The sequence below is a fragment of the Anabrus simplex genome, chromosome 2 (assembly GCF_040414725.1).
Source record: "Anabrus simplex isolate iqAnaSimp1 chromosome 2, ASM4041472v1, whole genome shotgun sequence".
NCBI classification, from domain to species: Eukaryota; Metazoa; Arthropoda; class Insecta; order Orthoptera; family Tettigoniidae; genus Anabrus; species Anabrus simplex.
The window spans coordinates 689897789-689924078 of NC_090266.1; the positions used below are offsets into that span (position 1 = coordinate 689897789).

The 26290-nt window shown below is 37.6% G+C and overlaps 1 protein-coding gene across 4 annotated transcripts in view; it reads right to left on the minus strand.

Moving 5' to 3' along the window:
- Vinc (vinculin) overlaps window positions 1–26290 on the minus strand; it is a 413074-nt gene that overhangs the window by 234856 nt on the left and 151928 nt on the right. For all 4 annotated transcript variants that reach the window (XM_067141297.2, XM_067141296.2, XM_067141293.2 and 1 more), the window contains exons 8-9: window positions 21483–21701; window positions 7229–7365 (exon numbers count right to left, since the gene is read on the minus strand). In XM_067141297.2, the coding sequence (XP_066997398.2) occupies window positions 7229–7365; window positions 21483–21701 (356 nt within the window). The remainder of the gene's footprint in view (window positions 1–7228; window positions 7366–21482; window positions 21702–26290) is intronic.

A 26290-nucleotide genomic window follows, 5' to 3' on the forward strand; every position in this document is an offset into this window, starting at 1 on the left:
AACTTCTTTTAGCTGTGTTGGTTTTTAGGGCATAATTTCAGTTTTTTAAAATGATATTTTGAGGCCAATTTTATTTGCAATGTTTTGAAGTTCTGATATCTGGGTTTTTGCTTCTTTTATGTCCACTGCTAGTAATGCTAAATCGTCAGCAAAACCCAGGCAATTTGTTTTGATTTTTCGGCCAATCTTTATTTTGGGGGGGACATTTCCTAAACCATTCCCTCATTACCATTTCTGGAGCACAATTAAATAATAGTGGTGAGAGCCCATCTCCCTGCCGTAGTCCAGTTTTAATTTCAAATGTCTGTGATGTTTCACTCCTAAACTTCACTTTTGATTTGGTGTAAGTGAGAGTCAATTTTATCATGTTTATTAACGTGGGGTGTAGACCAAGATGTCTTAAAATTTTGAACAGAGATTCTCTATGGATGCAATCATAAGCTTTCTTGAAATCTACAAATGTTATCAGCATATCTCTATTTCTTCTCCTGTTATAGTCCATTATCAACTTAAGACTGATGATCTGATCAGGACAGCTCCTCCAGGGTCTGAAACCTCCTTGATATTCTCCTAGTTCTTTCTCAAGTTGTAAACCTATCCTATTAAGGACAATTATTGAAAATATTTTGTATGTTATGTCTAGCAGTGAGATTCCCCTGTAGATTAGGGTCGGTTTTGTCTCTTTTGTGCAGTTTGTGAATGAGGGCTGTTGTCCAGTGTTCTGGTAGTTCTTCTTTAATCCAGATAGACACAAGTTGTTGATGGAGGGCAACTTTTGCTGATATTCCTGCATATTTCTAGATTTCCGCAATGGTCTGATCTTCTCCTGGCGCTTTGTAGTCTTTTAATTTATTCAGAGCTTGGTAGACTTCCTTTATTGTGGGGGGATTGATGTTCTCTGGTGGTGTTGAAATGAAATGGCGTATGGCGTTTAGTGCCGGGAGTGTCCGAGGACAAGTTCGGCTCACCAGATGCAGGTCTTTTGATTTGACACCCGTAGGTGACCTGCGCGTCTCTGGTGGTGTTTATATCAGGATATTGGTGTCCAAATGAAGGAGTTCTCTAGGTTCCTCACAATTTAAAAGCTTGTTGAAAATTTAGCCAGAATTTCTGCATTGTCTTTATTGTTATGAGCCAGATCCTTTACTAATAAAGAAACAAGTATTTTTCTCCCAAAAATTCACTTAAGGGAGGGAGTGTGAAAGGAAGTGAAAAAAAAAAAGTTAATTCATTTTATGGGGATACTTATATCACCAAACTGAAGGTAACAGACGTGAACATTGGTATTTGGAATCTCCTTTAAACATAAGGAAATATGCCTTCCTTTTGGGGGGGGGGGGGGGGGTGAGGGTAAATAAACTTAACGGTGGTGGGGTGAAAAAGGAGTTGAGACCAATTGATTTTACTGTTAATAATGTACTCTATTCTGATCGTAAACCGATCCTTTTTAATCTTTCCTGTGTTCGTTTTCAAGAGCCATCTTTTCATTGGAGAACTTAAAGTTACATTACAGTAGATTCTCCTGGCATATAAAAAAAAAATTTAAACAGATTTGAAATAAATGATAGGAATGATATTGACCGTGCAATTGTTCACCTCTATAATAAGGTCAGTAATGCAATAGCAAAAAAATTTGTATCGCCAGAAATCCCGCGCACTTGCCTACACGCGACAATCGTGCTGGTCACATTGTCAGCAATGACAGTGGCAGCAGATGTAATTTACCGCAAAGTAGCGGTCTTGCATCTTGCTGCAGGGTACAGAACATCAATAATAATAATAATAATAATAATAATAATAATAATAATAATAATAATAATAATAATAACCTAAATTCAACTAATATCACCCATAATAATAATAATAATAATAATAATAATAATGTTCTGGACCATCGTCAAAATGTGCGGGCCACGCTGGAAATGGGTCCTGGCCAGGTAATGACTAGGAATGCAGTCCGTCCGCGGGTTCAGTACCGCCAAGGTACTCAAGACGACACCACGCCGGATCTCAAGGATTTGTTCCATATTAAAAATGCTTATAAGAAATGATGGCAAATATTTAGGGACCCAACTGACCAGGCGGAATACATGGAGCTAGCCCGGGAAGTACGAAATCGATTGCTGGAAAGAAAGACTGAAAAATGGGAGGACCTTTGCTGTAATCTCTCAGAAAACGAGTCAGATTGCGAATTTCTGCGGATTACATATAAAACATTAAGCATTCAATTATAAATTTCAGTATTATACCATAGCGAGGCATGGATATCTTGGTAGTTGAAATATATTTGGGAAACTTTTGGCATTTCATTTATGCTTTGAAAATAGCTATTTATTGGCTTCCAGTTCTTCAACAACCTAACCTATCAGCAGCTGATGTGAGAGACAGCCACCTAGTAGGCACATTCCTTTTTGCTGATATTGAAAAAGGTCAATAAACCTTCACAACTACAGTTTCTACATCTATATCTAACATATCACAAGCATGATTAGTACCACAGTGGATTATATATATATGATTGGTACAGTTTGCGTTAAATATTTTGTCATTATCATCACAAAAATAAGCTTAACCATGGATTTGAATTTTCCACAATCAACACTCCCATGGTATGTGCATTACAGTGAAATATATTTAACATTTAAAGAATGTGATTTGAGAATGACTTAATCAAAGCCTCAAGGTCCACAAAATCTGAAAGTTTAATTTTGGTGCCAACAAAAGGATCAAAATATCTAATTACCACAGAAATTTGTTTAATGTTCTTATAATCTGATGCATCTGTAGCACAGAAAAATAAGATTTTATACTTTTCTGGATTGTTAAGTATATCTAAGAAGTCAAATACGTTTAATGTCACCAACACCTTTCCTGCAATAGACTCGGCCTTCGTTCTGCAACAGTGCATGTTTTTGGCCACTTCAGAATCCACAAATATGCTCTTTGAAATTTTATCTGCAGAGCCCATGCTACTATAACTGAGATTATGTCTTACTGCATGACAGACAACTATTGTTGTCGTTACAATTTGCTTTACATCGCACTGACACAGTTAGGTCTTATGATGATGATGGTATAGGAGTGGAAGGGAAGCGGCCGTGACCTTATTAAGGTAAAGCTCCGGCATTTACCATGTGAAAATGGGAAAACACAGAAAACCATTTTCAAGGCTGCCAACAGTGGGGTTCGAACCGACTATCTTCCGGATGCAAGCTCACAGCTGTGCGCCCCTAACCACACAGCCAACTCATCCGGTAACAGACAACTAATAATTCACCTACTGCAATTTTATCTGGCTTACCACTCAGGCCTATAGTCTCACTTAAACAATGAAAAGAGCTGGAGATCTTAGAAGGTACGTTCATTCCCCTATTTTTTTGTGTCTTTTTGTACTGGCATGCTGTACACAATCTGAATTGCCGCCATGAGGTATGCTGAACTCCCACTTACAAAATAGCAATGTACCTTGAAATGGTTAATTTTTACAGCATTAACTATGCATAAATTTCTTCCCACTTTTTCTAATAAAACACATGAGTATTTCACTTTCTTTTTTGGTGGACCACCCATGATCTGTTAGACTGTCACTATGGTTATGGAAGATAATAACAACAACCAAATATTATCAATATTACATTGCAGTATCACTTGTGCAATTAACAGAGAGAAAAGGCATGGCAGACTTAAATATGTCAGTTTAGATGTTGGTGTCAGTGATACAGCAAATATGAACTCCCAGGTAAAATGAAAAAGGGAGACAGCTTACAGCTTTAAAAATAATAAGAATTAGAAAAGCATGGGAGTTACAATGTAATACAGAAGAGTTTGCAACCCTAGTGTTTACTCTCATAATCTGAATTGTTCTCCAAATCAGATTTTATATAAATATGTAGGTCCTACTCCTTGAGCTATAAGCAAATGCTCATTAATGTTTGTTGAAATTGTCCTTGATATGGAAGCATTTTTTCATGGTATTACACTCTGGAAACTATGCTGTAATTGATTGTTGTGCTCTTATCTAGTCATGATGTTAAGAAGAAGTCCTGTTGGAAAGTTAATATTTTTGTCCACAGATAGTGAGAAACTAATGTTATTTTAGGAACAGAAGAAATTATAGATTATGTTCTGTAGTGCACATAAGACTAGGAAGAAGGGATGTTACTGTCACTGAAGAAATGTAATTAGATGACAACAATAGCAAATGCATATAAGAGGAAAAGAAACACAATGGAATTTATACTTAAAGTTTATATAGAGAGAGATAAGAGCAAGAAAAGTAACATATACAGTAATAAGGCAAACATCTATGCAGCAATGCTCTGTTACTTTTCTTGTTCCTGTCCCTCTATATATGACTTGATTTGATATTTTTTGGTTCCTTTCAATACCTAAAATTAGAGTTTAATTCATATGGGGGGTCTCTTTTAAACCCAGACCGTTCAGCGCCATTTTTACTTTCCAAGACCTAAGCAGCTGTACAGGAGGCATGCGCATAGTTCTTGACCTTGCAAGGAACGTGCATGTGTTTGACTAGCATCAATAGCCAGTCTGAATCTCAGCTGTTAACATGGTGAGACAGTTATCACTGCAACACCGTATTTTCGTATGCAAAAGTTATTTTAAGTACGAGTTAGCTCGACGGGGACACAATGCATTGTTCAGCAATTTCCTGGTGAAGTGCCACTTTCATGAGCACAGATTCACGTAATTGTAAATAAATTTGAAACTACTAGCTCAGTGCTCAATAAAAAACTTCCGCACACACGAACAGTTTTAACAGAGGAAAACCCACTTCTAAGAGAGGAAAACCTAGATGACATTGGTGCGAATCTTGAACAGTCACCAAGTATATCACTCGCAAAATTAGCACAAGTAGAGATTTCAGTTTCTTCTTCTTTTTGGACGAGACCTGGTATCATCTTAAGGGTCATGTGAACAGTCATAACTTTCACTATTGGTGTGCAGAAAACCCTATGGTATTTATGAAGTCCCTCATTATGAAAGATGACACTTCCAGCATCTTTTATAAGGTAAGATTTCATATAAGATTGTATACACGCTTAAAGCAGGGCGGCCACGCACAACTTAAGCTGGGCTGAGGCAGCTGCTGTAGTGCAAAGTACAAACACCGTGCGCTCGGTCTGGGTTTACAAGAGAGACCCTGTATTCCTGCTCAGATATACCTTTCCGATAACTAACTGTATATATGGCGTGTGCTCAATCCGAAGGCTGGCTGGATCCCTAACAGCTCCACCAATAGCTGTCAGAGACAGCACAGGCACCACATCACTGAAGATATGAGGAGCAAGATTAATTAAAGTACTGTAATATCTTCCTTCAGAGGTCAACCTATAGATATAATGTTTGTTGTAGGTATCCACAAAGTTTGTATCTACATGGGAAATTAATTCTGTTTTAATAACAATTAAAATTAAGCCTGACGGGCTGAGTGGCTCAGACGGTTAAGGCGCTGGCCTTTTGATCCCAACTTGGCAGGTTCGATCCTGCCTCAGTCCAGTAGTATTTGAAGGTGCTCAAATACGTCAGCCTTGTGTCGGTCGATTTGGTGGCATGTAAAAGAATGCATGTGGGACAAAATTCTGGCACCTCAGCATCTCCAAAAACCGTCAATAAGTAGTTAGTGGGACATATGAACAATATTATTAAAATTAAGTCTGATAAAATATTTAATGTGAGGAACATACAACACCATGTGCTCATTCTATCTTTGAGAAACTGTGCAATCTACAGAACCTTATAGTATTAATAAGACTAAGGAGGATAAAGAGTACACAACACTACTGCAGTGGTATGATTACTGGCATTTTTAAAAATTCAAGTTTGCAAAGCTTACCCGTGAGGTCATGAATACTAGAAAACTTCCACATTTTCTTAAAAATTCCTTTGAAAACAGAATGTACATTCTAAATCAACATCATAATCAGCCACAAACCAGTGGCCATAGCTCTTCATGTCCAGCGCTAAAAGGTTAGTCCCCTCACCACACCAGCTGGACAGCTTTTAGTAGAGTTTCACACAGAAATAATCAATTAGTTACTTTTTTAGAGTTCCATTTTCCCATACTAGAGAAAATTTGGCTGGCTTGGTTATTATCACTTAAAAGTATATTACCCACCTATAGGAATGGCAACCGCATTGAAACGACAGCCTAAAAATGAGTGATGGTATACCATTAACACCCTGACCTGGCAGGGGCTGGACAAGGGGAAACAAAAATGATGAGTACATTATGTAATAAGCCTATAATGGCATTTATTAATACATGGGTATGTTTATGAAATGAGAGCAATCAAATTTCATAATTTTAATACGAACATCTTAATTACCATTATGGGCAAGATGCATACAACTGTTTTTGTTTGACCATAATTAAACATCTAAATTTTGAGTTTTTACAATATATTTTACCTTGTTAGTTTATTGATGATGAAACTGTTACCATTCATGACTTTTGCAGCAATAAATTGTGTGAAGTGATCAGTATTGGTTTCGTATTTTGGTTTCATATGATGAAGAGAATGTACTTCATGATGATGATGATGATCATCATCATCATCATCATCATGTAAATACAGCATATATTTAAATATATCAGATATTAGCTTTTGTCCTTTATCCGAATATCCTATGAATACATTTATTGAATAAAAACAATTGGAAGAAAGTTATGTTTTACATTTGGACACAGCAGTATGGTCGCCAACAAAAACCATACCTGTGGCAATGCTATGCTTTGTCTCTACTAGCTAAACTTGCTGTTGTTAAATTATCTGCCCTGAACTTTCATGCTTGCACTGTATGCATTCTTGTGGCATTTGAGCTTGCCATAACTGGAAAAGGTAAATACTGTACATGCTAAAGAAGTTTTAATATTTCTTCTTCTGTAAAAACACTAATATCATAAAACAGGGTCTCTAGTTGTCTATTCAGAGCAAAATAACAGAAGGAAAGTACCACAGACAGTTACTGAAGCAAGGATGCAACAGGAGCACATAAGAGAGGATAACAACCAAATTGGCACTGCTAAATCTCCTTTTCCCTTTCTTAAGATTTTAATATTTGCAGAATAAAATACTACTCTTCCATCAAAATCAAAACACAAGAGTGAAAACAAAAGCACAAAATACAAGAAAGAAAAATCCCACAACCATTCAGCTGTGCACTCCATTCATACGAGCAAAGGAAAATAATAAATACATCACCTCACCTAGCAATGTCTTGAGCCTGAGGGGTATTGCCATGTCCTCTTCTGCACAGATCACTCAACTGACGAGAAAGGATATCAACTTCATCACAAAGACTCAATATTTCAGCCTTGTGGATACCAGGTAAACCTTCTGCAACCTTGAGAAGTATAAGGAAAACACAATAAAATTAGATATATTACTAATAATTATTCATTTATCTTTGTTACCATTGTAGTCATAACTAAAGACTGTCAATCATTAAAGAAATTTCACATAAAATCAAATCAACAACTTTCTTCGCTTAAAACACATACGAAGTGTTTACTTAACAAGTCAACAGCCATTCAAATCCTCTGCAAGAGGTTTTTGGATCCAATTACATTCCTTGTTTCAACACAGTATATCAATGACAAGGAAAGAAGGTACAATTGGAGGCAACTTCTGCATTTACTCAAAATCAACAGCATTCACATTAAAATTGTATTGGTAAAAACTTTCCCATCAAACAATGAAATGGTTAGGGCCATGTTTAATATCTTCTTTTGATGAAAATAAAAATGTTCAAATGATTTCGCTATGAAAAAGGATTCATGTTCATAAAATTAGTTCCATTTATAAGTGTGCCACAAACATATTAACTGCTGCAAAAAAAAAAAAAAAAAGAAAAGTTGGCAGTTTCTTTTACTTAACCTTTTGAACATGACAAAGAGATAACCTCCAAAATTTTTAGATGAGTCTATAAAACTGCCAAGAAAAATCAGGCATTCAATGAGTCTGAATCTGAAATTGATCTTGAAGTGAATGGTACTCTCTGTTGGCGATGTAGTTACCAGGGACTTTTCATTATAGATTAATCATTTAAGTCATTTCTTGACAAACTTTATAACACCTAAAAATGCCAAAAAACTGAGAAATATTTCTGACTATCTGATTCAGCAGCTGTACCACACTGGAGAAGAATTCTAAATACTTGTTGGTAGCTTCAAGTTACAGAAGTGTTCCTGCAGTGTGGAAAAACTATGGATTACTCATGATACATTTTGAAAGAGCAAAACAGGATGAGAACAGGCAAAAGAGTGAAAGAGATATGTTTGATGGTCTCTTGAAAAAAATTATGAATGTTGATTTTAGTCCTGATCTTGGTCTTCAAGAGTTGTCAGAACTCAGTGTTAAACTACGAGCATGTGATAAGACTCTTGAGGTGCCAATGCAAAAAGCTCTCTTGATCTTGAAATGTTCTACAACAGCTTGACAACGGATGGAAAATCATCTGCTAACAAAGATAAACCAGTACCAGAATGAACAAAAGTACTGTATCCTGAATGCTGGCCAGATAATGTTCAAAAGAATGTCACTTTTGGTGTAGTTGAAGTACAAAATCTGTATAGGCAATTAAGGATTCAAGGCAGGCAAGTTCTAAGAGACTATCATGAATTCCTTGTTGAAAAGAAAATGCTAGCTGTCATTACTACCACCTCCTGTAAACACCATCAACGGCATTTCCATTTCTACCTCTGAATGTGAACGTGGTTTCTCGCAAATGAATTTAATACTGATACCACCAAGGGCTTCTCTACACCAAACAACTGCAAGTTCATTGATGTTTATCAAGCTGATAGATCCTCCGCTATGAGAATTTCGACCTCTACCACATGTCAACTCCCGGTAACTGAAAGTAAGACATCTTGCGACCAACACAAGAAGCAAAGAACGCTCACATGAAGATGGCAGCACCAGCATCATGGGTCCAATTTGAAAGTTAATGTAAAGAAAAGTTACTAATGTCATGTCTTCATTTTTACTAACATTACCTATGCTGAAGTCTGAAAGTTAATGTAAAGATTAGGTTAAGTTATGTTTTGCCCTATGCCGGCCCCGTGGTGTAGGGGTAGCGTGCTTGCCTCTTACCCGGAGGACCCGGGTTCGATTCCTGGCCAGGTCAGGGATTTTTACCTGGACCTGAGGGCTGGTTCGAGGTCCACTCAGCCTACGCGATTAGAATTGTGGAGCTATCTGATGGTGAGATAGCGGCCTTGGTCTAGAAAACCAAGAATAACGGCCGTGGGGATTCGTCGTGCTGACCATACGACACCTCGTAATCTGCAGGGCTTCGGGCTGAGCAGCGGGCGCTTGGTAGGCCAAGGCCCTTCAAGGGCTGTAGTGCCATGGGGTTGGTTTGTTTTTATGTTTTACCCTATAGATTGAGTTAGACATTATGGTACAATGTGTGTTTTAAATTAATTTTTTAACTAATTTACTGCAACCAGCTACCTCGTAGTATAATACAATTATATAACACCATAGAAACTGTAGCCTGCGTCTCCAGTATTCTATGTTTGGGATAGGTCAAGTGAGTAATGGTTAACTTTATCCAGAAAGAAAGCACTGGATTTGATGCTTCATCTACCAGCAATGGTAAACTTAATATTATCGCAGCTGAAAATCAGGCTCAAGATGACCTAGTATATTAAAAACATTCAAAGTTCAGTGCACAACAAGGAGCAGTACTTGTACATTATGAAGTATCCACAGCAAATATCAGGACAAATGTGTAACCAGGGACATGAACTACAGGGATATTTTCACTTGCAGTATGACACAGGCACACAACTGTCAGCATACTTCCACTCGTGCAACAGTATTGCCTTATATACATTTTTTGGGGAGGGGGGAGGGATATCTGAAGCCATCTCTTTTCATCCCTTTGAGTCAGTTAATTTATAATTGTTAGGTTCTTCAGTCTGTTGAAACTAATTCTAAATAAATACATATTTAAACTGCCTGAAAAAGAAAACATAACAGAATTATACCTTAAAAAAGAAACAATTTAACTAAAAATTTCATGTTTCATTCTTGAGATATCATCAGATTCTATCAAATCACACACATTTATATTTATACATTTCTAAATATTTTTAGTGCGATTTGATAGAATCTGATTACTGATTACCTATGATCTTTCATGAACAAAACTTGTCATTCTAATTGTTACTTTTTCAGGTATAATTCTGTTTTTTTAAAATTAAACCCTTTTCCTATCTTTGATATTAGAGACAGGATTGCCAAATACGTATCGAAGTCTGTTCAACCTGTTCTGTTGCCACTCCTACAACAAAAAGGCACATGCAGTACCAGCAGTATATAGTCAACTTAGATATTGTTTTTCAAGTTGGTCAACAACTTCCTACATCATCATGATCCCAAGACCTCCATGAATTTACCTACATGCAGTTGTAATTTAAAATTTCTATAATTTTCTAATGAAACATGCAATACCAACACAATATATTTTTTGTATATCTCATAGGTATTAAATATTTTTTTAGATTTTATGGGGCATATATAAGCAAGAATGGTATGATCTGAAACCGTGTTCTATCAAGGCAAAAGTAGAAGAAAAGGATCTCTCAGAGCCTTAGAGAGTAAGAAAAGGTTACCAATTACAATATGGAATGATAAAGACGGATGACACCTGAAAATTGGTTTAATGTTCTAGCTGAATAAACTAAGGTCATCAAAATAAAGTATGGTATTAATGCAAGTTTGACTGAGAATTAACTGATAAATAGCCAACAATATGAGGTGTCACAAAATACAAGAGAGGCACTAGTCCAAAATGGGGAGCTGAAAATAACTTATTTGTTTGTGGAAATATAACTGGAATTTAATTCATCTTTACATGAATAATCTAAAAATAAATCCACGATTTCTAAAAGAAACAGAAAAAGTAAAATAGAAAATGAAATATTTATATGGAGACTGTTTACAACAATCACCTGGTGTTCAGCCTGAGCAAATTTCTAAAATTATTATCAGAGATAATATGAGCAAATGCCCACTAACCTTTCTTTGGTCCTTAGAGGAAGGCAAAAGGAATTCAGTAAACTGTCATTATTTCAGTAACATGATACAGTTATTACTAACACTTAGCCAAAATAAAATGAGAAATATTACAAATGTTATTTCAATATTAACTTGCATGACTTTATATTAGAGCTAAATGAAAGGTATATCTATTACTGAGAATATATTTTATTAGACGATTCTAACCTTTGATTTAAGATGACAAACTATGCAGTTATCAACTCCTAGGTTATTAGAATTTTAACAAACTTTTTTTTTAAGTTAATGATATCTGTCATCCTAATTTGTATATTAGAATGAGATATATTTATCAGCTTCCAAAATAGAAAGACCTGCAATAACTGCAATAATCATCTGCACGATAACTGCGATATATATATCACAGCAAACAAATGAGCCTTAACTTCATCCGTTTTCACTTGTTTAACCTGAGGTTTCCTATGGCAGCGTAAACTCACATCATCATACTAAAATGGATTCAATGTTATACTGTAAATACGGAAAAAAAAAAGTGAGAAAGCAAAAAAAAAAACATACATACATAATCATTATAGACTGTTATGCGTTTCAGTGTTCAGTCTGCAAGCCTCTGTAAATTTACTAAACGTCGCCACAATCCTCGATTTGCAACTAGTGTTGTGGCCTCATTTAGTTCCATACCTCTCATCTTTAAATCGTTAGAAACAGAGTCTAACGACCGTCCTCTTGGTCTACCTCTACTTCTCTTACCCTCCATAACAGAGTCCATTATTGTCCTAGGAAAACTATCCTCCTCCATTCGCCTCACATGACCCCACGACCGAAGCCGGTTTATGCGTACAGCTTCATCCATCGAGTTCATTCCTAAATTAGACTTTACCTCCTCATTCTGAGTACCCTCCTGCCGTTGTTCCCACCTGTTTGTACCAGCAATCATTCTCGCTACTTCCATGTCTGTTACTTCTAACTTATGAATAAGATATCCTGAGTACACCCAGCTTTCACTCCCGTAAAGCAAAGTTGGTCTGAAAACAGACCAATGTAAAGATAGTTTCGTCTGGGAGCTAACTTCCTTCTTACAGAATACTGTTGATCGCAACTGCGAGCTCACTGCATTAGCTTTACGACACCTTGATTCAATCTCACTTATTATATTACCATCCTGGGAGAACACATAATCTAAATACTTGAAATTATCGACCTGTCTAGCTTTGTATCACCAATCTGACATTCAATTCTGTTGAATTTGTTACCTACTGACATCAATTTAGTCTTCAAGAGGCTAAATTTCATACCATACTCATTGCACCTCTTTCCAAGTTCCAAGATATTAGACTGCAGGCTTTCGGCACAATCTGCCATTAAGACCAAGTTGTCAGCATAGGCCAGACTGCTTACTACATTTCCACCTAACTGAATCCCTCCCTGCCATTTTATATCTTTCAGCAGATGATCCATGTAAACTACGAACAGCAAAGGTGAAAGATTGCAGCCCTGTCTAACCCCTGTAACTACCCTGAACAAAGAACTCATTCGACCATCAATTCTCACTGAAGCCCAATTGTCAACATAAATGCCTCCGATTGATTTTAATAATCTACCTTTAATTCCATAGTCCCGCAGTATAGCGAACATCTTTTTCCTCGGTACCCTGTCATATGCTTTCTCTAGATCTACAAAACATAAATGATGATGCTTGCTGTTTTAAGGGGCCTAACATCGAAGGTCATCGCCCCGCAAAACATAAACACAACTGCCTATTCCTCTCGTAGCATTTTTCAATTACCCGCATACTGAAAACCTGATCCTGACAGCCGCTCTGTGGTCTGAAACCACACTGGTTTCCATCCAACTTCCTCTCAACGACTGATCGCACCCTCCCTTCCAAGATGCCAGTGAATACTTCGCCTGGTATACTAATCAATGAGATACCTCGATAGTTGTTGCAATCCTTCCTGTTCTCTTGCTTATAGATAGGTACAATTACTGCTTTTGCCCAATCTGAAGGTACCTTACCAACACTCCATGCTAATTTTACTACTCTATGAAGCCATTTCATCCCTGCCTTCCCACTATACTTCACCATTTCAGGTCTAAATTCATCTGTTCCTGCTGCTTTATGACAATGGAGTTTGTTTACCATCCTTTCCACTTCCTCAAGTGTAATTTCACCAACATAATTTTCTTCCTCCCATGAGCTTGCTGTTCGCAACACCACCAGGATGATTTCCTTTTACATTGAGATATTCAAAATATTCCCTCCACCTCTCAGTGACTCCCTGGAATCTATTATGAGTTCACCTGAATTATTCAAAACACTGTTCATTTCCTTTTTCCCTCCCTTCCTAAGATTCTTTATTACTGTCCAGAAAAGTTTCCCTGCTGCTTGACCTAGTCTTTCCAGGCTATTACCAAAATCTTCCCAAGACTTCCTTTTGGATTCAACAACTATTTGTTTCGCTCTGTTTCTTTCATCTACATACAAATCCCTGTCTGCCTTGGCCCTTGTTTGGAGCCATTGCCGATAAGCCTTCCTTTTACGTTTACAAGCTGCTCTCACTTCATCATTCCACCAAGATGTTCGTCTTTTCCCATCTTTGCACATAGTTGTTCCTAGGCATTCCCTTGCTGTTTCTACTACAGCATCCCTGTATGCCACCCATTCACTTTCTATATCCTGAAACTGCTTACTGTCCATTGTTCGAAATTTCTCACTAATCATATCTATGTACTTCTGTCCAATTTCCTCATCCTGGAGATTTTCTACCCTTATTCGTTTGCAGATGGATTTCACTTTCTCTACCCTAGGCCTAGAGATGCTTAGTCCACTACAGATCAGATAGTGGTCTGTATCATTGAAAAATCCCTGGAAAACTCGTATATTCCTAACAGATTTCTTGAATTCGAAGTCGGTTAAGATATAGTCTATTATGAATCTGGTACCTCTAGCCTCCCATGTGTAGCGGTGAATAGCCTTATGCTTGAAGAATGTATTCATAACTGCTAAACCCATACTAGCACAGAAGTCCAGCAAACGCTTCCCATTCCCATTAGCTTCCATATCTTCCCCACATTTACCAATCACTCTTTCATATCCTTCAGTTCTATTCCCAACTCTCGCATTGAAATCGCCCATTAGCACTATTCTATCCTTACTGTTGACCCTGACCACGATGTCACTCAATGCTTCATAAAACTTGTCAACTTCATCTGTACTCTCACATGGTGAATACACGGACACAATTCTAGTCCTAATTCCTCCAACTGCCACATCTACCCACATCATTCGCTCATTTACGTGATTAACAGAAACTATGTTCCATGCAATGGTATTCCTGATAAAGAGCCCTACCCCAGACTCTGCCCTTCCCTTTTTAACACCCGTCAAGTACACTTTAAAATCTCCTTTCTCTTCCTCGTTATCTCCCCTCACCCGAATATCACTTACTCCTAGCACATCCAGATGCATCCTCTTTGCTGACTCTGCCAGTTCTACTTTCTTTCTTCCATAAGCACTATTAATATTGATAGCTCCCCATCGAATTCCATTTCGTTCGCCAAGTTGTTTCCAAGGAGTCCCTCACCTGTCAAATGGGAGTGGGACTCCGTTACTCCCATAGGTCCAAGGCTTGCTTAAAATGTTCTGAGCTCGGTAAATTCATGAAGCAGGATGCTACCCTACTTGCACATAGTCCAAGTGAGGATCTATCCTCTAACGGGTTATGGACCACCGGTGAATTGTATAGTCCTAGCCACCTGAGCACAAGGAGGGCCATGACTCGGAATATGTCCGAGATGCCCACTCCCATTCGATAGCAACTGGTATCCCGACTCTCAGGACCACTTACTAGCCCACTCAGCCGTTGCCCATGGTTCATGAACTAGGATGTGACTACAGTAATCCACACCATGAAGCAAAAAAAATCTCTCAAAAAATAAAAATCACAACTGATACTAAAATTGACAGATTAAATTAATTAGGCCTGCTGTAGAACACTTTGAGTTGGACATAAAAACCAAGAATACTTTTATCATCTTGTTTATATAATTGGCATGATTATTCTTTCAATCCTATTGCCATGGTAGAGACTGTGAACTCCATTATAAATATTATACTCGCCAGCAAGGACTGTGGTAAGTAGTCAAATGATACTGTGCTGTGTGACCATATGGAAAGGTAGTTTGGTTCCAAAAACAAAAGACATTCTGTGTAAACAAAGGTAGTGAGATATTAAAAAAAATTGCAATTACTCAGTAATCATGACTGTGGGTTCCTCATATCAAAACACTCAGCCAACACCACTGAACAAATTGCCAATTAAGTTCACTTCCTCCTTGTGTAATTATATTTAAGTACAGTATGTTATTAAAAACACAAGCCTGAACCTGTTGCTCTCAAGAAAAGTTAAGCTGGAAATATATATACATAGTAGTAGTCATTGTCTCTCACTGTCTCACATACTAGGTTAACAACTCAGTTCCTTGAAATCCAGCATTCTGTTAACATGATTCAAATAATTCTTTAATTGACCACATTTATAATATAGTACAGCAATATACCATATTAAGAATTCTTACTTAAAACCATACCATTTTCACTTTGGTCCTATTCCTTCCTTCCTTCCTTCCTTTATGTTACTTGGTTAGTGAAATAACTAATGATGTTAGAAGTAAGGAGGACATAAAATGCAGACTAGCACAAGCAAGAAAGACCTTTCTTAATCCAAGATGTGCCAAGGATCTCCAGAAGTAGCTCACTGTGCCCTCCTGTGCTGCCGGGATCACTTTTTGAGATCCTCAGTCAATGTGTGTTTTCTTGACTGATATGTCATCTGTTGGTGAAACATTCGTACTACATCAACTTGAATGTCTCTAGTTCACACTTATCACCACTATTGTCACTTTTGGTAATATTTGTTAGAGTTTCATGTCCATACAAGTCTCGTATCTCGTAGTTGGCATGTGGCTGTAGTAAACAGATATGGCGGTATCGAAATCAAAAACATTGCTAACCGAATCGGATATTTTACAAGCTTTTCATGAGGGTAGCGACTTTAGTGAAATTGATAGTGAAACTAATTCTGAGGACATTGAAAATCTATGTGAGGCTGGAGAAAGTTTGGATAATTTGTCACATGAAGATACAGCATTGCAGAAAACTGAGGAAGGGCACTGTATGTGCAACAACAGAAGAGTAAGGGTGGTTCAGACATTGGTATCCAGGATGTAATGTGGGAGTCCATGAAACATGCTGGGATCAATTAGAGCACTTCTTCAGAACAAGGGGACACAAAAGGAAGAAAGCCCAGAAAGAGGAAGTAGAATCAGAATAAGCTGCAAGGAAAAAGTGAATGTTTTCTTTTTCCCCTAGTGTGACAAAGTGTTTTGGGAGTGCTAATTACGTACAGATTTGCTTGAAACATTTGTATATCTCATAAAACATGTTGTCTTAGAAAGGCTTGTTACGCTTGTTAAAATTTACAGACATCTATAAAATTGTTTAGTATAAGATGGTATCATTTAGATACGGAAGTTGTTTGTCTTTCCGTTCTTCTCTTTGGGCATAATACAGGAGTTCTAAAATTTCTCAATCCAATCAGGAAGATTTAAGGAGCTCTGGACAGCGTGCTGAGAAGTTGTGGAGTGTCAGTGTCAGTGTGAGTGTATCCACATGTCAGCACGTTAGTTCGTACCTCCTTTTCACAGGTCACCTCCTTTTAGCAGAACAAGTGGCGTCATCTAGCGACCGAGAACAAGAATTAACAAGAGGCACCCAGCACACGTCACCTACCGGAGAAAAAGCAAATGACCTGAACCCCAAGCTACATTGAACACTAGAATACAAAACTACCGAAAAAATAAACAATCAAATGAGAGCAATGATAGAAGACACACACAATATCAAAAATATGATTAAAGAGGAAATGGCAGCTACAAAGCAGCAGAACCCCGTATCAATGGAATTTGTAAGAACAAATAAGAATGACATCATACGACGGAGAATCAACCATCTCACGGAGGAGAATAGTGGAAGGGGGAACCACTACACCTGGGAGCAAGAACAACAACCGCATGCAGAAGTCTCGCATTAATACCAAGAACATGATCAGACAACGGTTGAAGAAGAAGAGGAAAAATTGAAAAGAGTAACCCACAATAGGCACAGACGCCTGGCAAGACAGCAACCAATCATGAAAGGTACAGGATCGGAGGACGATGACATACAAGCAGAAGTAAAGAGGGCCTGGGCCTGGCTGTTCATGGGAAGACTAAAACAGGAGACTACGAAAGATGCTGTAAAAAGATTCCTAGCCAAAAAGGGAATCACAGAGAATGTTACTTGCGAAGAGATAGAAACAAGATACAGCACCAAAGCTTTCAGGGTAAGAATACCTTTGAACTCCCTTGAAAGTGCAAACAAAACGAAATTCTGACCAATGGGAGTAACAGACGCCACCGTTTTATTCGGTCTTTTCGAAGGGACACAAGAACATCACTTGAATAAAATGATTCAGAAGCTTTCGGAACACTTGGAGAAATCAATGGGAGAAGTAGTATGAAAATTATGTTATGGAATGTAGAAGGATTAAAAAGCGCAGCATGCATAGCTCCACCAGACTTTCTTGAAGGATATGATGCAGCTATATTCACGGAAACCCTTATCACAGACCATTGGCAACACCTGGAATACTATACTGTAGCATACACCAGCTAGCGAAACAAGGAGAAAGAGGAAGACCCCAAGTTGCAAGTTGCTTTACGTCGCACCAACACAGATAGGTCTTATGGCGACGATGGGACCGGGAAGGGCTAGGAGTGGGAAGGAAGCGGCCATGGCCTTAATTAAGGTACAGCCCCAGCATTTGCCTGGTGTGAAAATGGGAAACCACGGAAAACCATTTTCAGGGCTGCCGACAGTGGGGTTCGAACCTACTATCTCCTGAATAGTGGATACTGGCCGCACTTAAGTGACTGCAGCTATTGAGCTCGGTAACAGTCCTCCTTAAACCGTGGATAACACCAATTGTATCAACATCTGAGCAGAACCACTCCATTCTAACAGACACAAAATACATCACAATATTAGCAACCTACTTTCAGCCTAATGCAACGGCTATAGACAGAGACAAATTGAGCCAACAAATAACACAGAGCAAGAAAGACATCCCTCTAGTTATTGCAGGGGATTTAAATTGTCGGTTGGACATACCAAATCACAAAACAAAATTAGTAATAGATTCACTGCGAGAAGAAGGCTTCATCCTGCTAAATGACACCAATGTCCCTACATATATCTGCCACAATGGCGAAAGCACTATAGACATCGCCCTCATAAGAGGAGAAATAAAAGGGGATATCAACCCACTTTGGAACGCGAACCACACACCAATAAGAAAACACATCCAGTGAGCATCTACATAACAAGTGAATGGAAGGCAAAGAACAAACAAGAAAGAAGGACACATTCAAGGAGATTGGATGTCAGGAAAGTGGAAGAATGCCACGAACAGATGGAACAAATCAAAACACTACTTGACAAATCAAATGTAGAGGAAGCAGTTCATGAACTGGAGAAACTCTTAACACAAGCGGCCAGCCCCAGGCAAGTGCGAAAAGCAAAAGCATGGTTCGATCAAGAGTGCTTCCTACTAAGAAAAGAAGTGCTTCAAGCTCTACATCGACTAAAATTGGACAATGAGAATCATACACTCCTTCAGACATACACCGCGGTAAGAAGACGCTACAAAACACTAACACGGGAGAAGAAAACGGCATACAAGGAAGAAGAAGGGAGAAGAATAGTTGAGGAAGCCAGGAGAGACACATTCATAGCAATCCGTCCTCGAAAGCAGGCTCAGACCCACTATATCAGCATGGAGGAATGGACAAGACATTTCAAAGACACCCTCAATAAAGAAGGAAGAGAAGGAACACCGGAAACCAACCAAGAGCATACAACGCATGAGACAGCAGCATGGTCTCCACTTACTACAAATGAGGTTCAAAACATTACTGAATCCACAGAAAGGAAAAAAGCTGCAGGACCGGATATGATATATAATGAATTCCTTAAAGATACGGCTCATCTACTAGCACCAATTTGGACGAAACTTTATAATAAATGCATAGAAACAGCCAAAATCCCAGATCAGTGGAGACAATCAATAACAAAGGCAATGTTCAAAGGGAAAGGAAATCCGAAGGACACAAATAAATATAGAGGAATAGCATTGGAAAACAATCCTTTTAAGGTATTCACAAAACTAATCACAGAAAGAATAAAAAACACAGTAGAACAACACCTCCCAGAATCTCAATTCGGTTTTAGGAGAGGAAGATCCACTGTCGCAGCAGTGGAACTACTGCTAAACAACATATGGGAAGCTATCGAAAGGAAGGAAAAATACTATACAATCTTTATAGACTTGACAAAAGCCTTTGATCTCCTGGACAGAGCATTAGTACAACGGAAGCTCGAGGAAACTCTAGGAAGAGACAGCGCCTGGACAAGAATTATAAACTCCATAAATGAATGGAACAAGATAAAGATCTCGGACAACCTACACCTTTCAGAACCAATAATTCAAACAAATGGTATACTCCAATGGGACTCATTAAGCCCTCTGCTGTTCATCCTGGCAGCGAAGGACATTATGGAAATTGCACAAAATGAAGATGTAGCAGCATACGCCTACACGGATGATATTGTGATCGGCTCAAAAAGCTTAAAGAAACTGCAGAACACTATTGACGATGGTGCATTGAACACAAGTTCGTAATTAACACTGAGAAGACAGAAATTATGGTCTTCAGATCAGGAGGGCAAATACCAAAATCGACAAGAATCACCTTCGAAGGAAAAATAATATCTATCATCACAGAATACAAACATCTAGGGATAACACTCCAGCCATCTGCAAAATACTTCACTAAGCACACAATAGAGAAAGCGACACAAGCCATTAGAGCGATAAACGAAATAAGCATCAGATCACTAAATCTAGATACAGCAATGGCACTCTTCAAATCGAAAATCGTACCAGTACTTACATATGGTATTGAAATTATATGGACACACCTGAATGAAAAGAATTTTGCAATACTGGAAGGAGTTAAGCAACATACATCAAAAGAGCAATTGGAGTGGCAAAAACAACAAGATCCAGATAGTCTACCTTCTCGCACAGGAAACTTTCCTCATAGAGGATCTAAGGACAATGTACCCCCTACCCAACACAACGGCATCGGAGAACCTACTAAGAACACTAACTAGGAAAAGAGAAGAAGTACTCACGGAATTCTATGGAACTGGGGCCATGATCGATCATGCATGGACAGCAAAAATTTCGAGATGAGGCACATGCTTACAAGACTTGCAGTACATGGATACCACCATGCCATTTGCGATAACCCAACATACCACGAACCGTCAAACTCATGCAATTGTACATTATGTGGACAGTTATGTGAACGATATCACTTAGAACTGTGCAACAAGAGGACTAGATCAATCAGAGACTATGCTACCAATGGTGCAAGTGTTAAATTGTTGTAGCACCTTTCACTAATGTATGGCTATTTAGCTGCAATAAATGTTTATTATGTATAACATTTTATACAACTTGTAATTTGTATTGAAAAGGCTGAAGCTTACTAAAACTTATCTCTGTACTAATTTCAATCCACTATTTCCATGGTAAGGGATCCATCAATTGTATTACAGATTTTTTTTTTTTTACTAGGGGCTTTACGTCGCACCGACACAGATAGGTCTTATGGCGACGATGGGATAGGAAAGGCCTAGGAGTTGGAAGGAAGCGGCCGTGGCCTTAATTAAGGTACAGCCCCAGCATTTGCCTGGTGTGAAAATGGGAAACCACGGAAAACCATCTTCAGGGCTGCCGATAGTGGGATTCGAACCTACTATCTCCCGGATGCAAGCTCACAGCCGCGCACCTCTACGCGCACGGCCAACTCACCCGGTATTATTACAGATTTTACAGACATGAAGTAGAAATGACTAACTCAGATGATGATGATGATGATGATGATGAAATAAAAAATTCCCGTAGTTCAAAACTAGTATTTAATTTTAAAATCTGAAATTAATGAAAAATGGCCCATCTGAAGGATTAAAATGTATGAAAGTGAGTAAGACCTCAATGTGTTAAAAAACAAAGTGTGATGGATAGTGAACCCATTGTAAGAATTTGACTACTACATCATTTTTCTTATTGATCTGCAAGCACTAACATGAACAAATGATGATAAATCATCACCATAAAATCTGTGTTGGTGTGATATTAAGCAAACTGTAAAGAAAAAAAAGTAATGAACAAATGACTTCCTCATTACATTACCTACAGGTGGATTTTTTTAAAAAAATCACTAACACAATAAGGAACACTGACCTGAAATCTGAAACATTACCTTCTTGCCTTCATCCACGATAAGAGCTATAGCCTGTTGGCCAAGACCACGATCATCTCTGTCAGGATTAGCTAACCACCGATGAGCTTGCTCGAGCCTTCCAGATACAGTATGAGCTGGCTGCTGGACTCCTGATTTCTCCATTCCCACCACTGCTCGCATTACTAGACTTTGTAGATCTGCAAGTTTCTCCTGTACTCCACGGGATAAACATTCCGCCTAAAACAAGTGTAATATGTACAGTTTAACATTATTATTTTTATACTCTTCTTTCATTTTACACTATCACAAAAGCACAGAAATATTACAATTAAAAAATTTGTATTTCATGGGTATTATGAATTTTATTTAATATACCAAAATGATTTAAATAAACAACATACCAGTCAACAAACTTACTAAATAATAATAATAATAATAATAATAATAATAATAATAATAATAATAATAATAATAATAATAATAATAATAATAATAATGTTATTGGTTCTATGTCCCACTAACTACTCTTACGGTTTTCGGAGATGCTGAGGTGCCATATTTAGTCCCGCCAGGAGATCTTTTACATGTCAGAAGTAAAGAAAGATTTAGAAAGAAACAATATAAGAGAAGTAGGAACTATGGACAGAGAGATTTTTAGAGAGAGTAAAGGAGTAGGAGTTCTTTTATGTGCCAGTAAATCTACCGACATGAGGCTGACATATTTGAGTACCTTCAAATAATATCGGAGTGAGCCAGGATCGAACCTGCCAAGTTGGGGTCAGAAGGCCAGTGCCTCAACCATATGAGCCACTCAGCCCAGCAATAATAATAATAATAATAATAATAATAATAATAATAATAATAATAATAATAATAATAATAATAATAATAATAATAATAATAATAATAATAATAATAATCCGTGGAACAGAGAGAGGTGAAAGAAGGTGTGGGCTTGAATGGGCCTATCTACAATATCAATATCTACAATATCTACAAGATCCTAGCAGCCATCCCTTGGAATCTGGAAAGGAAAATCCGCAAAACTATCGAAATCAAGAAACATCCGAACAACATAAATTTAGAAGAAGGATACAAAATCAGTAATTCTTGGATGCCTATCATTCATAGTTTAAGACATACAGACCACAATATAAACACACGGGCCGCAACCCCATTACATAACAGCGCGGGCAAGCCCCCACTACCTGGCTGTGACGTACTTTCCAGAAGTCTCGCGAGTCAGCAAGGGCTTACTTCAGCCAGAAAGGCTAGGATATAAAAGGCCAAGATCAAGGCCACTCTAGTAGTGTAATTTCTGCCTGGGAGACTGATTACCTCGGATCGAGTAGGGGTATTTCAGTCGCCTTGACAAAGAAACTGCAATGTATTCGAAATGTCGGCAAACTGTACGTGATATGCGTACATGTACAACACGGTTCAACCCGGAAATTAAATTAAATAATCAAAGCTTCTTCTAAAACTTTGAAATAAAGGTTACCATATATTTCTTTTCAGAAAAATCAAACTTAACAACAGTGTATCAGGTACAATGACAATTTTGATCTAAGAATAGAAAACCCCAGAACAGGGAATTTAACACCTTTGGGCTTCAAGCCCCTAAATTACAAATTTACAATGTCACCAATGTTGTGTTATTTAGACAAGGACAGAAATATCCCGATTCCAGAGCACTTTGCTCCAACTGTTACAAATTATGGCCTTCCAAAGGCCCCACACAATAGTACATAAATACCAGAAAAGAGCTCACATGTTCTCCAAATTTAACCAAGGAGACTGCTCCCAATTTCTTACAGCCTACTCAAGGCAACGTTACACAAAAAAATCTTTCAATATCTGACGTCTCTAGGCCCAACCCACAATTTACAATTTTGGCATACAGGGGTATCTATTACCCAAACTACTGGGCCTTCGTGGAAAGAAGAACAGGTTAAATTACTCGCCCAAACACAAAATGTATGGAGGCATACACTTGCGCTCCTTGAAAACTCTGTTATAAAACCTTACTTGGGCTTGTGGCCCGATGATGCAGAGGCTAATCCTACACTACTGAGGTGACTAGAAGAACAAGTTACTTGGTAATTTACAGGAGAAAAACAGTTACAAAATCTTAGTCACCTCAAGATAAATTGAAGGGGAGCTCGAGAGGGTAACGCACTCTCTATCCCCGATTTACAATTTAAGTCTTTATGAAATTTTACATTAGCCAATAGAAAGTTTACATTTTAGAAAACAGGTGGTTACATAGTTAGAAATTAGAACCTTCCCCTCATGTAAGTCTGCGGAGGTAGCTACAGAGATATAAAACTGGTGGCCATTACCTGGGCCGGTGTACTGCCTGCAGAAGAATGAGGCTCCCCGCCTCCTGTCTTAACACACACACACACACACACACACACACACACACACACACACACACACACACACACACACACACACACTAAATCGATGATCAATAAGACAAGGTAGCTTGAAAATCCGCAGCTTATATACCCGAGGGGATGGTTCGAGAAGGTTCTGGACTACATCCGGACACACCCTCTTATTTTTATTGGATAATTCAAAAGGTATAAGAAGCCTATTGTTGACTGAAAAAATAAATACAAAAATTTCTAATTGGCCAGATTCAAAAGCTGGCGGGATGAGAAGGAAGTGTTGCAAACCTTGACATAACAAAATAAATGAACATTGATTTAGTTACGAAAACCTCGAAACACAAAACTTCTTTAAATCACAAAATCTTCCACCTTACACCAGAGTACATTACTTCAGTTTTTTGTAATGACATCTATGGAGAAAAGTTCAAACTTCTTGTCGAAAACTAAAACAAAACAAATCCAGTCAGTTTAGGCAACTTCAAAATAACACATTACTCTGTTATTTATGAGCGATATCATCTGATTAATGTCCCAACTTCATGCAGGAGCTGTTTCACGTTTTGTTTGATAGAGAGTTCCTTAAGGCGCTTCTTTTAAATGTGCAGGGTTGAGGTGTACCTCCTGGTATAATAATAATAATAATAATAATAATAATAATAATAATAATAATAATAAGGTACAAGAAGCCTACTGTTGACTGAAAAAATAAATACAAAAATTACTAATTGGCCAGATTCAAAAGCTGGTGGGATGAAAAGGAAGTGTTGCAAACCTTATTATTATTATTATTATTATTATTATTATTATTATTATTATTATTGTCATTGCTGTGTTGTTATTTTCAAGCTGTGAAGTGGGTTATAACATAATTGCTGCAATGGTAAGACTTAAAATTTCTATAACCTTGAGAAGTTTTGTTTCCTTGTAATGTACAGTAGTTTCAACTTTGTCCTTTAAATTCTTGTTTTCATTTGCCGTTTGGTTCTTCTTGATATTTTATTATTACTTCTGGTAAAATGTTTGTTTTGCTGAAGTTTAGGGAAACATTAAAGGTTGTATCACACTTCCATTCAATTTAGCCATTGTTTAAATAATTATGACTTTGCTGTAAATTCGATTGATGACAAACTATTTGTAATCTCTTGTAGTATTATAAATATTAATGACTTCAAAACTACATTTTTATACCAATACTAGCAAGATACCCGTGCTTCGCTACGGCTTTAAAATGAAAGTTATTATTCAAAGTTTTACATTTTGGAGAGTCTGTCAGCTGACCCTGTAAAATATGTCCTCAGTTTGTACGTCAAACAGTTCTGGGGGTATGATTATTTATTTTGTAATTTACCACTCACTTGAACCTCGTACGGAAGAATTTGAATGTTTTAAACCATATCTGATTTAACATCTAGGACATAAAAGCGACCACCCTGTGACATGATTTTGTATGTCGAACAGTAATGGAGGAATGAATACTTTATTAAGAGGTGAATGTTTTAGGGTATAGAAGACCACTCTTCATAAAAAAAAATAATTAAAGTTTGTGCCTGAATGGTTTCGGAAGAATGGATTTGTGTTTTTGATAGTCAACTATCATCTAAACCTCTAAGGGGAGAAATGTTTTGAAGTATACGGTATTTTACACCTAGGGCATAAAAGGAGACCCTTCTCGTAAAATTAGAACTTTGTACATCAAACGGTTTTCAGGGAAGAATAATGTAGTTTACGGAACTAACCTCATTTGACACTTTAGCGGTGGAACGTTTAAAAATATTTCCCATTTCATACCTAGGATTTAAAATATATATGCCGCTATTTGGAATTTTGTCTTCATACATTAAATAGTTTCGGAGGAAGGAATTAATATATTCGTTTTCGGATCATAACCTCATTTAACTCTCTGAGGGGTTAAATTTGTTTCAAACCTTCTGTTATTTAACACCTGGGATATCATTTGACATTTTAACTTCGTAATTCAAACAGTTTCATAAAAACGTATATTGTAGCCATCATTCCTCATCCCCCAGTCAAAACCCCTAGTGGTGTACTGTTTCAAGTCCACTTCTTATTTTGTATCCTCATGAAAAGAATTCAACTCCTTTTACACCCCCCTTTAGTTGATTCCATCCCCCCCTTCCCCACAACAATAAATGTGTGTTTATTTATTTTTAAAGGAGATTCCAAATACCAATTTTCACGTCCGTAACATCCTTCGTTTTTGTTATATAAGCATAACTGCCAACCTTACAGAACCAAAAATCAGGAGATTTGGATCTTAAAATCAGGAAAAATTGGGAGAAATCAGGAGATACAATTGGTCAAAACTGCTTATAGTACATGTTTTGCACAATACAGGACTACTATTGGTATATTATAACACTTATTGTCTCAAAACAAGACTGTTGCTATACGAGGCTACAAGATTAA